General features: G+C 42.1%; 3 protein-coding genes across 3 annotated transcripts; 1 reads left to right on the top strand and 2 right to left on the bottom strand.

Moving 5' to 3' along the window:
• The first annotated feature begins 180 nt into the window (after positions 1-180).
• Positions 181-4,373, top strand: LOC109881372 (dynein light chain 1, cytoplasmic). The gene is made up of 3 exons (XM_020473525.2): positions 181-315; positions 3,430-3,568; positions 3,981-4,373. The coding sequence occupies exons 1-3, from the start codon at positions 194-196 to the stop codon at positions 4,116-4,118; spliced, it is 399 nt and encodes a 132-aa protein (XP_020329114.2). The 5' UTR covers positions 181-193; the 3' UTR covers positions 4,119-4,373.
• Positions 4,374-5,457: 1,084 nt separating this feature from the next.
• Positions 5,458-9,579, bottom strand: LOC109881362 (60S ribosomal protein L6-like). Its single transcript, XM_020473515.2, has 6 exons — positions 8,517-9,579; positions 8,300-8,398; positions 7,915-8,058; positions 7,012-7,060; positions 6,606-6,790; positions 5,458-5,641 (listed from the first exon to the last, which is right to left on the bottom strand). Exons 1-6 carry the CDS (start codon positions 8,664-8,666, stop codon positions 5,489-5,491), a joined length of 780 nt encoding a protein of 259 aa, XP_020329104.1. The 5' UTR covers positions 8,667-9,579; the 3' UTR covers positions 5,458-5,488.
• A 659-nt stretch (positions 9,580-10,238) lies between these two features.
• LOC109881322 (3-ketoacyl-CoA thiolase, mitochondrial) lies at positions 10,239-14,853 on the bottom strand. The gene is made up of 10 exons (XM_020473487.2): positions 14,590-14,853; positions 13,777-13,943; positions 13,549-13,677; positions 12,947-13,063; positions 12,658-12,805; positions 12,280-12,455; positions 11,951-12,080; positions 11,752-11,822; positions 11,384-11,538; positions 10,239-11,149 (listed from the first exon to the last, which is right to left on the bottom strand). The coding sequence occupies exons 1-10, from the start codon at positions 14,603-14,605 to the stop codon at positions 11,065-11,067; spliced, it is 1,194 nt and encodes a 397-aa protein (XP_020329076.1). The 5' UTR covers positions 14,606-14,853; the 3' UTR covers positions 10,239-11,064.
• Positions 14,854-14,865: the final 12 nt, after the last annotated feature.

Below are 14,865 nucleotides of genomic sequence, written 5' to 3'. Positions count from 1 at the left end.
ATTAGCAGAAGCCTAATAGTACTGTCTTTGCTAATGTTGTTTACAATTACACAGCGGTTGCCACGGAAACCAACGACGTTTGAACCGCAAAGCATGATGGGCTGAAATAAAATGCAGCAAGAAATGCCAGCAAAAGCTGCGAGAGATTGACCAATAACTACACCGTGTGCATAACGGTTAGCCAATAGGAGATATGTGCGATCGTGTCTTCTGTCAGTTACACACCCACATTACTTTTTGTCCACCACTTAGCGGGAGTTGTAGCTGTGAAATCAAGCGTCCATATAGAAGAGACAACCGGCGTTGGAAAATAAGGTAAAAAAAATTGTTAGGCTATTATGAGCTCTCCATTTTTTTAAATTAGTGTAGGTGGTCTAAGAATAATTTGCGATCTGAGTTGATAAGTACAATTGAACCCGCTAACGTTAGCTATTTGCGTCTGAGTGGCACACAACAGACGTCATTAATAATCTTCTACAAGCTAACGTTAGTCTACTAACGGTAGCTAGCTAGTTCATGTTAGATTGTTAGCCAGATATCAAGTTACATTACGACATCTATCATAATATCATTAATTACTTGTTTGCAATGTGGCACCCATGGAGATCCTATTAAATTACTAGAGGGGCAATATGAACCCAAAAAGTTCCAGAATGTGGTGAAAAATGTCAGCCATATTGGTCAGGGAGAAATCAAAACCAGTCTAATTGGAATGACTGGCAGAGGCATAATCCTCCTGCTTTTACTTATGCATGAAAATAAAAGTAAAGAATGCGATATAAATTGTGTAATAAAATGTGTCAACCTAAAATATTGTAAGTTAATAGAAAAATCATGCAGGTTTTATATCTACACTTGTGTGTATCTATATAAACAGACCATAAATGGATACATTTCTTTTCTTAGAAAGGTGTGTTTATTATGATACAACATCAGTACTTGTTGCATTATTTTACAACTTGTCCAATGCTGCTTTAAACATGCTAGTTGGATCTCGGAAACTCGAAAATGTCCCAACTTGCTAACTGCATGTACATATATACACCTGCCATGTGCAACCAGTTAGCAACTCCCTGACCAAAATGGCTGACTTTTAGCCCATCATAAGACATAAGTCATAAGTTAAAGCCCATTTCTAGTATTGTAATTCCTAATTTTATGATAGCACCTATCTTACGAATTTAAATGAAACACTTTGCAAGCTGCAAACAGCAATGTTAAGTTATTATGCTAATTTTAACTTGACTAATTTGGGGAAATGGTGAGTTATGGTTTTTGTTTTGTTCAAAATAACAAAAATGTTGCTTGACAACTTGAATAGATTGGAGAAGATGAGAATTCTAGCTACACATAAGTAGTGGTGAGGTGGAGTCTACCGTGTCCGGATGCGATTTCACCATTAATTTTCTGTATTCAGGGTACACTCAAACATCGTTTTATGATTGAGAGTAACAGCTGATTTTGAGATTGTATATAGATTTGCTCTCCTTAATTAAATACACAACAGACCAAAAGTATGTGGACACCTGCTTGTCTATCATCTTATTCCAAAGTCATGGGCATTAAAATGGAGTTGGTCCCCTTTTGCTGCTTTAACAGCCTCCACTCCTCTGGGAAGGCTTTCCACTAGATGTTGGAACATTGCTGCGGGGACTTGCTTCCATTCAGGCACGAGCGTTAGAAAGGTCTGGCACTGATGTTGGGCGATTTAGACCAGGCTCGCAGTCGGCGTTCTAATTCATCCCAAAGGTGTTTGATGGGGTTGGACCACGCTTTGTGATCAGGGACATTGACATGCTGAAACAGGAAAGGGCCTTCCTCAAACTGTTGCCACAAAATTGGATACACAGAATCGTTTAAAATGTAATTGTATGCTGTAGCAATAAGATTTCTCTTCACTGGAATTAAGGGGCCTAGCCCGAACCATGAACAAGCCCTAGAACATTACTGCTCCTCCACCAAACTTTATAGTAGGCACTATGCATCGGGGCAGGTAGGGTTCTCCTTGCATGTGCCAAACCCAGATAGTGAAGCGTGATTAATCACTCCAGAGAAGGCGTTTCCACCAACCCCAGCCGACGCTTGGCATTGCGCGTGGTGATCTTAGGCTTGTGTGTGGCTGCTCGGCCATGGAAACCCATTTCATGAAGCCCCCGAGGAACTGTTATTTTGCTGATGTTGCTTCCAGAGGCAAGTTTGAACTCGGTAGTGAGTGTTGCAACCGAGGACAAACTATTTTTATAGTGTGTGTCATCTGATTTATTCGTTTTAGACTCTGAATTGTTTAATCAAACTTTTTGCCACCAGCTCCTGATTAGCCTACTGATCACATGTGCACTACGCCTGTGCTCGTTTTCCCTGGCTAAACTAGCTGGCTTGCTGGACTAGGCTAGTTTTCATTCTCATTGTCAAACGTCATAAATACTGCACCCTCAACTTCAAAACTCATTTGGTAGTTATACGATCATGTAATTAAGAAATTACCTGGAAAGAAACTTTACAATTATGTGTTTTGTTGAATAGTCATGACTGTTTTGAGACAAATGTCGTAAGACAACAGTAGCGAAAGATATCATTGCTTTGCCGACACAGCCAGATGTGTAGTCTTGTACTTGTAACCTCATTTCAATTTACTATTGTATTTGTTGATTAAATCTGACATTTTATTAATGAATAATTCAGAAGTGAGATCTCGAAAATATATAAACTATACAGATCGCATTTACTACAATGAATGGCTAAATTAATTTCTGACACTAAGGGTCCGGAGCTCCCCTTCCTCCTCATATTAGAAGTGTATCCATAGAAACTACACAGAGCGCGGTTGCCATGCCATGTGCCAGTCATTATTTAACTGGTATTTGCACAGCAGTAAGCCACGGTTGGTTAGCCAGAATGGATTCCGACCCTACGCTTGCTTACAGCTGTGCTAGGTTTGGACAGGCTGCATGTTTAGATTAAGACAGAGCTGGCTCAAAACATGGCTCGGAAAACGTACCTCAATCCAGGGATGCGAAATGCGTTGTACTCCGATTTGTCCAATTCACTGTTACACCGAGAAGACTGAATGAATGCTACTCTAGCAGTCGTTTTTATCTTCTGTGTAACAGTTGGGATGATGGGACAATTCGGAGTACACCTCATTTCTCACCCCTGGGTTGAGGTATGTTTTCCAAGCCATATCCTGCACCTGCTCTGCGGTGTCTTGCTGGCCCCAGTAAGGAAGCGTAGGGTTCGGAATCTATTCTGGCTACTGCTTGGCGTGTTAATCTCTGATCTGAAGATGTTAGCTAGTGGATGATGAGTCTTAATACGCCAAGTTCTTTCTAGAAGTGTTTAGTGAATAGCGTTTAAAATGCTAGGTGAGCCCAGGTTGAAGCCTATCAGTCTGTCCTTGTTGGTTAATACCGTGATGTTTTGGTTTCAAAGGGCAACCATGTCTGACAGAAAAGCAGTCATAAAAAATGCCGACATGTCAGAGGAGATGCAGCAGGATGCAGTGGAGTGCGCCACGCAGGCTCTGGAGAAGTACAACATCGAGAAAGACATTGCCGCATACATCAAGAAGGTACCCACCCAAGACTTACCTATTCAATAACTATCATGGTCTGTGGCTGAATGACTCCCTGCCTATTAGAGCAGTGTGACTCTTGCCAAAAGTTACTCTCTGGGGGGATCGATTAATTCTGTGGCTATCCATATTTTACGATTGTCTAAAATATTGTTTGATGCTCAAACAATTGGTTGAATTGCATACATGGGGAAAGGGATGTTATCCCCAGGCTTTGGTATAACATTAATTTCAAGTAGTCCGACCTTCATTCTAAATAATGTTAGCTACCTGATTTACTGGTTAACTATAAATCTAAGTAAAATTCTATGACATTTACTACAGTGGTGCAGGGTCACTGGATTGTAAAAAATTAACACTGTCTTGTTGATCCATGTTAATCATGCATTCCTGTCTCCGCCCCTTCCAGGAGTTTGACAAGAAGTACAACCCCACCTGGCATTGCATTGTAGGGAGGAACTTTGGCAGCTACGTGACCCATGAGACCAAGCATTTCATCTACTTCTACTTGGGCCAGGTGGCCATCCTGCTCTTCAAGTCTGGCTGAGGAGCCAGCCGCCCCAGCCCCTTTAACATCAACTGACCATTAAATATTGACTGACTCGACAGAAAGGCTCTTTCATTCCTGGTCAACGGGAACTGCCTTTCTGTGCTGCTTTCTACCATTTTGTTCCTCTTTGTTTAAAGAAAATACCTGGCCATGTGAGAGAAATGAAACACTTGTATTTATGTTTTCTATTGCAGTAGATTGTCACTAATTTGATTTTAAATTAAAGCGATATCGTTTGGCTTTCTGGGTTTACCAGTTGTAGTTTATTTTAGCTACTTGTGTTCACTTACTATGAAGCATCTTGGTCCATCACCCAAATGTATTGAATGACAGCACTGATTGTAAGGAGGGGGAACAGGTTTCTCCTGATAATCAGAAACTGTGTGGGTTAAGGCTTTAAATATATTCTCATTCCACTTAATTACATTAGCCCGGGTAAATATTGGTCACAATGAAAAGGTGATAATCGTCTAAATAATTAATACATTGCCACAACTTTAGATGGCATGAGTAAATTATAGCTAGAACAGCAAACAGGACTTGTGGGAAGTGGTGAAAAGTAGAGCTGCCTTAATAGAAAATTACTCTAGTCAAACAGTAAGAGAAAGTCCAAATGTCCTTGGTTTAAAATATACTTAATGGTTTTTACTTGATACTTAAGTTCCTTATATTAAGCAAACCAGACTGCACCAGATCAGAAGCAGTTGGGATGACCAGGGATATTAAGTGTGAATTTCAATGGAACACATTTCCCCTGACAAAATTACGTGGAGTAAATGTAGGCAAAATTGTGAAGTACTTAGACCACTGCTTGTGGGTAGGCAATGCAGCCAAGTGACTGGTGTACATCTGTTTTCCAGAGTAAAGTGACCTTTATTTGAAGAAAAACCTGGTCCAGGGATCATAATTCTATGGTCTGGCTCATGCTAAAAACAGCCACCCTTTCTACAACAATATGGCAACTTACTGTCAAAGCTGTATGCTGAGAATTTTCATGCAACTGTTCCTAACATTGTATCACTAGTCTAGCACAACCTACCAAACTGTTCCATCATAAATACAAGCCAAATGGCTTAAAGCTTAAATGTCAGTGAAGACAGACTCATTCTGTAAGTGTAGGGGTTGGATGTGAGGCAATAGGAAACTGATTTGTCGATACAATAGCAGCAACCAAACACCTGATGTGTCCTTGAATGCCTTTGACAGCCCAGCCTGCAATTGAACCCCATTAAGAGTTTGAGTTACAGGGGAGCTACTGAACTACAGATGTCCCAAAATGCTTTGTGGATTTGAAACTCAAATCAGCCCATTTACACACAATCACAAGGTAAGAGAGGACTGTGGTGGTACTCTTTATTACAACACATTTAGAAAACCAGTTTGTGAGGGTAGACCCCATTGGAGAGGCAGAAAGAGGATCGCAGGTAGCCCTTCAGCTGGGGAACCTTCTTAATGAGGGGTAGAAGCTGAGAGTCCACAGCCTTCTGGTCCTCCTTCCTCTGCACTGTCAACTGGTACTTCTGTAGCGGGGGTAGAGGTAAGAGTTTAAGATAACTGGGATGTCACAAGCTAAAAGCATTTTTTCTAGCCACAACCACCATATATTAAGCAAAAGACCTACTCCCAATCGAAAGATTTCCAACCAATTGGGACAGATTAACGTGAATAGAAAAAAATATGCATAAATTATGCACATTTCCCCACCAGCAGTCTTTCCACCAAACTGAATTGCAGCGGATAAAAATCAGTGCGTGGTGACAGTGTACACAACATTTACTGTTTCACTTCAGTTTTCCTGTACCGAAAGAAATGTAATGTTCAATGTGTTTCCAGAGCATTTTCAACTCTACCAAACAATTGCTTGCGTTAAATAGCAAATGTGCCTACTCTGGTCTTGGCAAGTGCGCTCTAGCCAACAGCACGCAGACAGATACAGGTAGGTTAGTCTACAACACAAGATTATTATGGATAAGAGCGAGGATACTTGTGTCAGACGGCTGTCAAGCATCAATCTTGTCACCAGAATAGGACCCTCAACATTTATCTGGAGCCTAACAGTCATAGTGGGAGGACGACACATCATGACAACGCGTGACTCAGTTTTCTTCTACATGTTATTATATAAATATTTGTGCCATTGCTTCAATCATTTTACCATCAAAATGATCCCACCATTTCTTACAAACGTTGGCATTTATAAAATTGTGCCAACACTTCCTGTTTCCTATCACAGCAGTCCTGATTTTGTATGATTCCTTTTTAAAATATACGGTATGACTTAACTAGTGGATGGAAATGTGATTAATGACTGCATTCTCCAAATAACATTCTAAGGAATGTAGGATTAATGCACCATGGTTTTTATGTTACTTGTCCAATAACAGCACTCAATAGTAACCATTACTCCTCACTCCCACTAGTCTAAATCCCAGGAGGGTTTGGAAGTGTGTATAGCTTGTGTATATCTAGTAGTGTGGGGTTGACCTCTTTCTCTGTGTCAAAGATCTCTCCTTCCTGGTGGCGGGGTCTCCTCAGCCTCTTCTTCTTGAAGTAGGCATCTGACAGAGTCTTGGGGATCTTCATGCCAGAGATGTCAACCTTGGTTGCTGTGGCAATGACAAACTTCTGGTGTGCCCGGCGCAGGGGAACACGGTTCAGGGCCAGGGGACCTAGAGGATGGAGAAAGCAAGAGGGTGATTGAGTTACAACTGAAAACGCAAGAACAACATCACACCAAGATAAGGCTACCTAACGGGGTACTGCAGCTGCACAGACGTGAATGTGAGCTATAAAATCTCACTGGACATTCCGACCAGATCTACTCTATGCAACACTTGTTTGGCCAATTCACTGATTAATAGGAATGTTTCAAAGCACTGGTTGTTCTTACCAGTTACAAGCAGGAGACCACTGGAGAGCTGCTTCAGGAACACAACACGCTGAGGGGAGAGAAGAGTCAGTTACTGCATTGCACAGGGCAACATCTACCACATGTACATGCTACTGAAGTGATAACCAGTCCTGGTTCTGAAAAACAATGAAGACTTCAAAAAACATAGCCTATAGCCTAAACCAAACAAGCTGGCCTTCTACTAGAATGTAGAGCTGATCAATCTACTTGTTACAGTAAGAAAAATATCCACAACACTAGTATAACACAATTGTACTAGACCACTGACTTTTAAAAATGTATTGGGAAACTCATACATAAATCAAACAAATCTGTTCAGATATTGTTTATCAACTCGAAATTCTCCACTTCACACATTTATGTTCTTCCAATACAACGCTGTGAGTGTCCTCTGCCAATTGAGCAGCACTTAAAGCTGAAACCATAGCAGCAGGCCCTGCTACGTGCATTCAGTGTGTGGGCGCAGTCCTATGTGTGGGCACTACCGTAATATGCCTGTGTGAGGCTTGAACGTGTGTTTTTCATTGTGGGAAAAAAGGAAACTGAGTTGGTAGTGTGGGAGTATTGTGCAGCTTATCGCATACAGAGCAAAGGACAGTTCTAAGGAGGGTAGCAGTGCAACAAGGGTGTTTAGAATAGTGTGCACAGCACGCCATCTCAGCAATATAATAGGTCGCTAAATAACGCTACTGAGTTTGCTTTCGCATGCTCAAGCTATGTATATTTAATGAGTGATGGCAGTGTCATGTGTAGCCATGCGAGTGTTCACCTTCCTGCACTAGTGTCCAGTGAGCAGGACAAGGACTCTTCCGGGGGTGGTGCATGAGTATATCAGAGGTGATGTGTGCGTTTGTGCACGCACGAGTCTGTGTGTGATCTCACCTTTCCACGGTGGCGCCCAGTGAGTAGTACAAGCACGGTTCCTGGGGTGATGGTGGCACGCAGGTTCCTCTTGTGCTGGCTGAAAGGCTTCTTACCATGGTTCTTCAGCTTATGGGGCACATCCTCTGTGGGGTAGTAACGGGGCTGTGGGGCACAGAGTCAGGGGATCAAACTACTTCACAGGTGTAGAACCATTTAACACCACCAGCCATGTCTCGTAATTTGACCTCACTGCAGTATATTGAAATGGTGAAAAGTTAACCTGCTGAATGATTGTGCGCTGCAAAACTCAAGACGATTTTGTCGATCCAAGAGCAATTGCATCGATCCAAGCGCAACATGACACCAACTACAATTAAGGAAACTGTTTGAGCCAATGACTCACCATCTTGCGCATCTTGACAACACGAGTGCCTCCATTCTTGTCTCCACCAACAGTCTTGGTGATTGTGGATGGAGTCTTGACCTTCATCTTCTTCTCAATCTGAAACAAGCAAAACACTTCAGTACACTACACTACACATACAAACTTGAAGTCTAACAGGTCCAATGTAGAGAACCAAGGGGACAGCTTTCCCCAGACTGTGCCTCCCTTCTCTCACCTTGGTCTCAGTGGTCTTGGTCTTTCTCTTGTACATGGCCCTGCGGGCGTACATGGCGGTGCGGGAGTAGCGACCAATGCCCCTGGCCAGGACAGGGTTCCGGCTGCAATGAGCCTTCTTGGCCACCTTCTTCTTGTCTCCCTCTGCCATCTTGGGACAGACCAGGGGACCCGAATGGGTTAAAACACATGGATACAATACTATGGAACAATATTTATATAATCACTGGATGCATTACTGGTGAATCATGAACTGATCATGCTGGCTAGCTAGATCCTTTGATGGTATGATGCTCAGAGGTTGCAGGTCATAGGTCAGGAGAGCTAGCAAACTAAGTTAAGCACATTTGTGGCTCCAGATATTCAATAACAGGTAACTAAAGTACTAGTTTGTCATATTCCAATACAATATAACCAGCAGGCCCCATACTGGGAGGTGGCCTTTTAGCCATTGTTATTAAGTAGTTAGTTTACCATAAACATTTCGATAGATCACATCTGCGACTTGCTAGCATAACAGAAACATATCAATGCCAGCGTGCAGGTAAAACTCTGACATTTTAAACAGTCAATTAACTAGTTAGGCACGACAGACTTGTCAATATGCCAGAGTTCGCCAAAACACCTCAAACCTGGGAGTGAACACGCACGCATGACGTTATACCGTAGCCGGTAGCTACATCTAGCAATCTAGCTGGCTAACCTTTTGACTATTTCGGCAATTCTCTATAAAAAATGCCATTACACATAGATAAGTAATATCCGCTGACAAGCCATTAACGTCTAAACCAGGGTACATAAACGTAACATTGGTCAAACGTGAAATCTGCTCAAGTTACAACTCGTTGCGCTAGCATGTAGCCGTGGGCCTACATTTCCGAAACATAAAGCAATTTATTTACAAGTCACCACACAAAACACAACAATTGTCATACATATTAACTGCTTAGGATGCAAATAACATTCACATGCGAATGGGAAATTGTTATTTAGTCCATTTTGCACAGATGAACACCGATTTTATTTATGAAGTTGGGTGGGGAGAAACCAATCTTACCTTTGCTATGAAAAAAAGACCGACATCCGGGGAAGTTACGTATATATCTACGTTGCATGTCACGTCGACGTAAGGATGCAAAAACGACGCAAAAAATATTGGGGGCTTGTAGTTCAGAGAATCAATAAAATACAACAATTTGTAATCAGTAAATATTTAAGCAATAAGGCACGAATATTTAAGCAATATACCACGGCTAAGTGCTGATCTTATGTACGACGCAAATTGGAGTGCCTGGATACAGCCCTTAGCCGTGGTATATGGCCATATACCACACCTCCTTGAGCCTTATTGCTTAATTAAAACACATAAATGCTGTATTTGTATGATAAAATCATTATTAATGACTGAGTCGTATTTGTAATTTATAGAGCTACATTTTATGTTCGCTTTTAGCACTCATTATAAAATAATGATGAGCTGCCTTTGAAAATATACTGTATGTATCCATACCAATCTGTAGAGACTCATATCAGTTTTTCTCAAAGGGTCAATTTCCAGGATCCAGATTACGGTGGCGTTCCAGGTCACCTACATTACTATACTGATGTGGTTCCTGAGAAAAATACTTCTCCAGGCATTATGACATCCCAAAATGGGAGTATTATTGCAATAGGCCTAGTAAATCATATTATTTAAAGAATATGAACAACAATCCTACACAAATGTATTGATCATTTTTTTATTTTGAAAAATCTAACAAATCTTAAATGCAACTTTGCAGTTTCCATGTTAGCACACATACATATCTAGGGCAATGGTGATCCCTGCGGAGTGATAATTCATATTAAAATGCAAGGCAAGAGAGAGGCTGTAAGGAAGAGGCAGAGATGCTTCTCTCCTTCCACAGAAAGCAACTTCACCCAAACTCAAACCACACTTCTCATCTCAATTGTTAATATGCTACAACGAGAGGTAAATAGTACATCCAATGAGCTAGCACTGTTATCAAGGCAAACACAAAGACAGTCCCTTACAACAAAAAAAAAAGATTTAGCCCTTCAGATTCACAAGGCCTCTTTAAGCAGATACAGACAGTATGGTTTCCATACATAAACATTTAGAAAAGGTAAAAGGAATATGAAGTATACGAGGGAGTTTATCACAGACATTTGGGTTACTAAATACACAAAACACCCTTGTTTCTGTGTTTAGGTAAACAGCAATCATTTTCTGGAGTAATTGACGAGTGACGAGATCTTGTGTATTTCTTCGAGTGTAGGTGGTAGAGTCTTGGGATGTTTCAAAGTATGCATCAAACATACAAAAATCTTGAGGGGTGGATAATTCTTACATTTCAAGTCGATGCAATCCGGTGTTTAAACTCCACATTGGACAAAAATCTTAAGTCGCATTCGAGTGTGTATATGGCGTGTACTCTATTGGGTATGTAGGGTGTGGTGTATTTCAAGTGTGGATGGTATTGAAAGTACACTTTGAGTGGGGATGGTACAGTAGTACACTTCTGAGTGTGCATGGTTTGGTCTCTTCCTCAGTGAGTGTTCTCTATGATGATGGCGATGCCCTGTCCACCACCGATGCAGGCTGATCCCACAGCATACTTTCCCCCAATCCACCTGAGAGAAAGAAAAACACAAATTAATCATTAGACCACTTCTCTGTGACATAACATGAATAGCTCAGCCATTGAATTGTGTCTTATTTTTTCTAGTTAAAAGCATTTGCCTGTTACTTCACATGAGACAACAATGAATTGTTCTGATTTTATTTGACAATTTTTGTCTACATATATACAGAATGATAAGAAGTGATCCGGAGTAGTAAGAAGACTACTGGTGTGGTGGGGTTACCTGAGCTTGTGGACCAGGTGCGCAGTGATGCGTGCTCCTGAGGCTCCCAGGGGGTGCCCGATGGCAATGGCCCCCCCATCGGCATTACTCTTCTCTGGGTCCAGACCCAACACCTTGGAAACCGCAAGGTACTGAGCAGCAAACGCCTCATTCACCTGAGAGAGAGCAGAGGGGATAGAGAGAAGGACGGGAGAAGACAGAGCAGGAGAAAGAGAGGGCGAGACAGAGCAAGTGAGAAGGAGACAAAAGGAGGAAGTAAATTCTATCAGGTAAGCTGCATGACCCAGAGTATACCAAAACAGAGCAACCAAATATCTGCCACTTTCTGCATCAGTTCCTATTTATGAACATAAAACAGATGAGTATACCTCCACCAGATCCATGTCTTGGAGGGTGAGACCTGCTTTTTTCAGAGCTTCAGTGATGGCTGGAACTGGGCCTGATGGGGGAGAATGACAGAACCTTACCAACAGAAATCACTTGATGGCCATGCTAGAAAGGCCTATATATGGGGATGTATCATATGTTTTCATCAAGTACATAAGCCATTTGTTGTCAGTCACCCACCGATTCCCATAATGCTTGGGTCACATCCGGAGACGTGATATGCCACTATTCTTGCCAATGGGGTGAGCTTGTGCTCTTTCACAGCTTCCTCACTGGCTATCACCACGGCAGCAGCTCCGTCTGACACACCCTGTGGAATAGGAACAGAACATGAAGATCAGTATATTCAAAACTAGCACATAGGATTTACACCCAGCAAACTAAAATGATCCATTTAAAACCGGTGTGCTTGGGGACAGATTGAATGTGATACTCTGTTAGCAGAAGATGGTAGGAACTGGGTGGAAGAGCTTGGGTCCAGAATTGAATCGGTCTTATTTAGTACTCACTGATGCATTGGCAGCAGTGACTGTTCCTTCCTTCTTGAAGACAGGAGGTAGCCTAGCCATCTGCTCCAGGGTGGTCTGGGGGCGAGGGTGCTCGTCCTGGGTCATGGGTACCTTGCCCTTCTTAGCCTTCACATCGATGGGCGCGATCTCTGCCGTGTAGTGGCCCGCCTCATGGGCTAAGGTTTAGGGAGCACACAGACAAACTCAGGGATGTGGTCAGCATTCAGATGGAAATCTGGAAAAACTGTTTATTGTCATGGTAATATGCAGGGTTCACTGTCATAATATTTCTGAGGGCAGATAATCAGGAATCCCTGATTAATCAAGGCAGAGATTGTAAACATGTGAGCTTAGTTAGGGTAAGGGTTGATTTCTGACCTGCCTTCCACCTCTGCTGTGTCTGGTGTGCGTATTTGTCACAGTCGTCTCTGCTGATCTCGTATTTCACTGCCAGGTTCTCTGCTGTGATGCCCATGGGGATCTTAATGTGCAGGTCAGTAAGTCCCGCCCACAGAGTGTCCTCCAGCTGAGACAAAGGAAAGAGAGAACACGTTAGCTTAGTCCTTGGCATTGGTTCAGAGCAGCTGTTAGAGGGCCCTTATGGTCAAAAGTGACAAAATCTATACCCATTTGGTATTTTATCTCTCCTCATTTATTAATTCAATACCTTGAGGTCGAGTCCGAACTTCGTTCCGAAGCGGACGTTGCGGACAGCATACGGCGCCTGGCTCATGCTCTCTGAGCCTCCACACAATACCACCTCTGAGTCCTTCAGACAGATTTCCTACAGACACAGACCGGATCTTAAAGAAGACAAATGGTACAAGGCTGCTAATGTTCCTATGCCATCGGCAGAAACAATGCACCTACAAACAATGAAATGGTGGTTTGAGTAAAAAAAAAAAAAAAAAAAACACATGGGGGCATGGGGTGACCTTAATATACTGTAAAATGACAAAAACAACTCAAAACTTTGTAGAAATGATAATGGACCTATATTCATACCGTTTATTGACTGTCCAGATCACTAATTATCACTGTGCACAGTCAATGGAACTACATTCAAAGTTTCTTGGCTCTCCAGCTCAGGGAGCATAGAAAACTCCCAAAGCACTAGAGGACTATGTTTAGCACATTTTGACAGCAAGAAAATAAAACCCTTTTTCAGTGCAGCCCTCCGGACCTTGTTGAAGACCTAATGCAGCACCGGTAACAAAATGAGTTTGACACCCCTGGTGTAGAGTCTCAGTGTTTATATGTCTACTATACCTGAGCTCCATTGATGATGGACTGAAAGCCAGATCCACACAGGCGGTTTACGGTGAGAGCGGGCACTGGGATGGGCACCCCACACCTCAGGCCCACGTGACGGGCGATGTATGGAGCATCTGCAGAGCTCTGAAGGGAAGAGATTGGGAGAGAGAGGTATAGTCAGCTCAAACATTTCCTTCCTTGAGTTTATCCTTGCCTCAGCTTGCTTTTTGGAGTTAAGCACACCTGCATGACGTTTCCAAAGATGACACTGTTGACAAGCTCGGGTGCCACTCCCCCAGCGGCGAGAGCAGCCTTGGAGGCATGCTCTGCTAGGTCTGTTGCACTGTGGTCTTTCAGAACCCCGCCATAGGTGCCAAACGGGGTCCGCTTAGCAGACACAATAAACACACCTGGATGGAGAGAAAGAAGAGGGTTTGGGTGTGAGGTCACTAATCCAGCTTTACTGCAGCTTTAGAGTTGTTAATGACATCATCTAATATCTAAAGCAATACAAATATGACTTGAAAAGTGCTGCCTTGCCTAGATTCACTGCTTTAGAGTCCTATCATATTCCACTGCTTTAGAGTCCTATCATAATCCACTGCAATGCCATTATAATTATCATGTAACTAAGAAATGTCACGGTCACCTTTACCCTACATTCATCTCCAACTCAACTAGCCGATAGAAATGTAACGTTAACGATAGAGAGGCATAGCTGACAGTTGTTAAACTATGTGGCAAGACAACACTTAAATAGCTTTGTTTACATGTAGAGACAGACTGACAGCGGTCATTCGTTCATTGAATAGCAACAGCTCCAAAGACAGGAACAAATTAATCAGCTCAAAATTTATTGTTTTGATAATCTATGAACACTAGCTATACTTTACCAATTTTCAGGAGCCACCTGGTTATTATTTTACAGATGTTAATGTGTGCCACGCAGTATGCATAGCTGCCTTTATTTTGCAGAGAAAGCAAAGCATGTTCATAGAAAAGCATGCATTTCGTGGTGAGTGCGTGGTTTATGCTAAATATCAAAATATAACTTACTTCTGATAAGTGACATAATATTGATTCCTCCTCACGTCCACGAAGGTCAGTGAATCTGTGTGAATTTAAGGGCGCTTTCTGCCAAACCCTGGCAAATCTTGACCTTTTACCTAAATAATGTGTAACTAATCATTGAGACAACAACATTCGATACAACGAACGTTTCATGTTCAGATGGTACTGGAAGGACATTTTTAAATGGCTACTGATAGAATATTTATTCCGTGATATAGCTGTGTCTATTCTAATGTTACCAATGTTATATATCTGACGTAA

Source organism: Oncorhynchus kisutch, linkage group LG3, assembly GCF_002021735.2.
Source record: "Oncorhynchus kisutch isolate 150728-3 linkage group LG3, Okis_V2, whole genome shotgun sequence".
NCBI lineage: Eukaryota > Metazoa > Chordata > Actinopteri > Salmoniformes > Salmonidae > Oncorhynchus > Oncorhynchus kisutch.
The sequence above is the reverse complement of the archived record's forward strand: the minus strand, read 5'-3'. Positions and strand labels throughout refer to the sequence as shown.

Coding starts and splice junctions, on each gene's coding strand:
- LOC109881372 (XM_020473525.2), top strand. CDS start 194: ATGTGCGATCGTGTCTTCTGTCAGTTACACACCCACATTACTTTTTGT. Junction 316..3,429: donor AACCGGCGTTGGAAAATAAG/GTAAAAAAAATT, acceptor TTGGTTTCAAAG/GGCAACCATGTCTGACAGAA. Junction 3,569..3,980: donor TTGCCGCATACATCAAGAAG/GTACCCACCCAA, acceptor CGCCCCTTCCAG/GAGTTTGACAAGAAGTACAA.
- LOC109881362 (XM_020473515.2), bottom strand. CDS start 8,666: ATGGCAGAGGGAGACAAGAAGAAGGTGGCCAAGAAGGCTCATTGCAGC. Junction 8,059..8,299: donor TTGTCAAGATGCGCAAGATG/GTGAGTCATTGG, acceptor TGTGCCCCACAG/CCCCGTTACTACCCCACAGA. Junction 7,061..7,914: donor CTGGGCGCCACCGTGGAAAG/GTGAGATCACAC, acceptor CTCTCCCCTCAG/CGTGTTGTGTTCCTGAAGCA.
- LOC109881322 (XM_020473487.2), bottom strand. Junction 12,456..12,657: donor ACAGCAGAGGTGGAAGGCAG/GTCAGAAATCAA, acceptor CCTAAACCTTAG/CCCATGAGGCGGGCCACTAC. Junction 11,539..11,751: donor AAGACATGGATCTGGTGGAG/GTATACTCATCT, acceptor GCTCTCTCTCAG/GTGAATGAGGCGTTTGCTGC.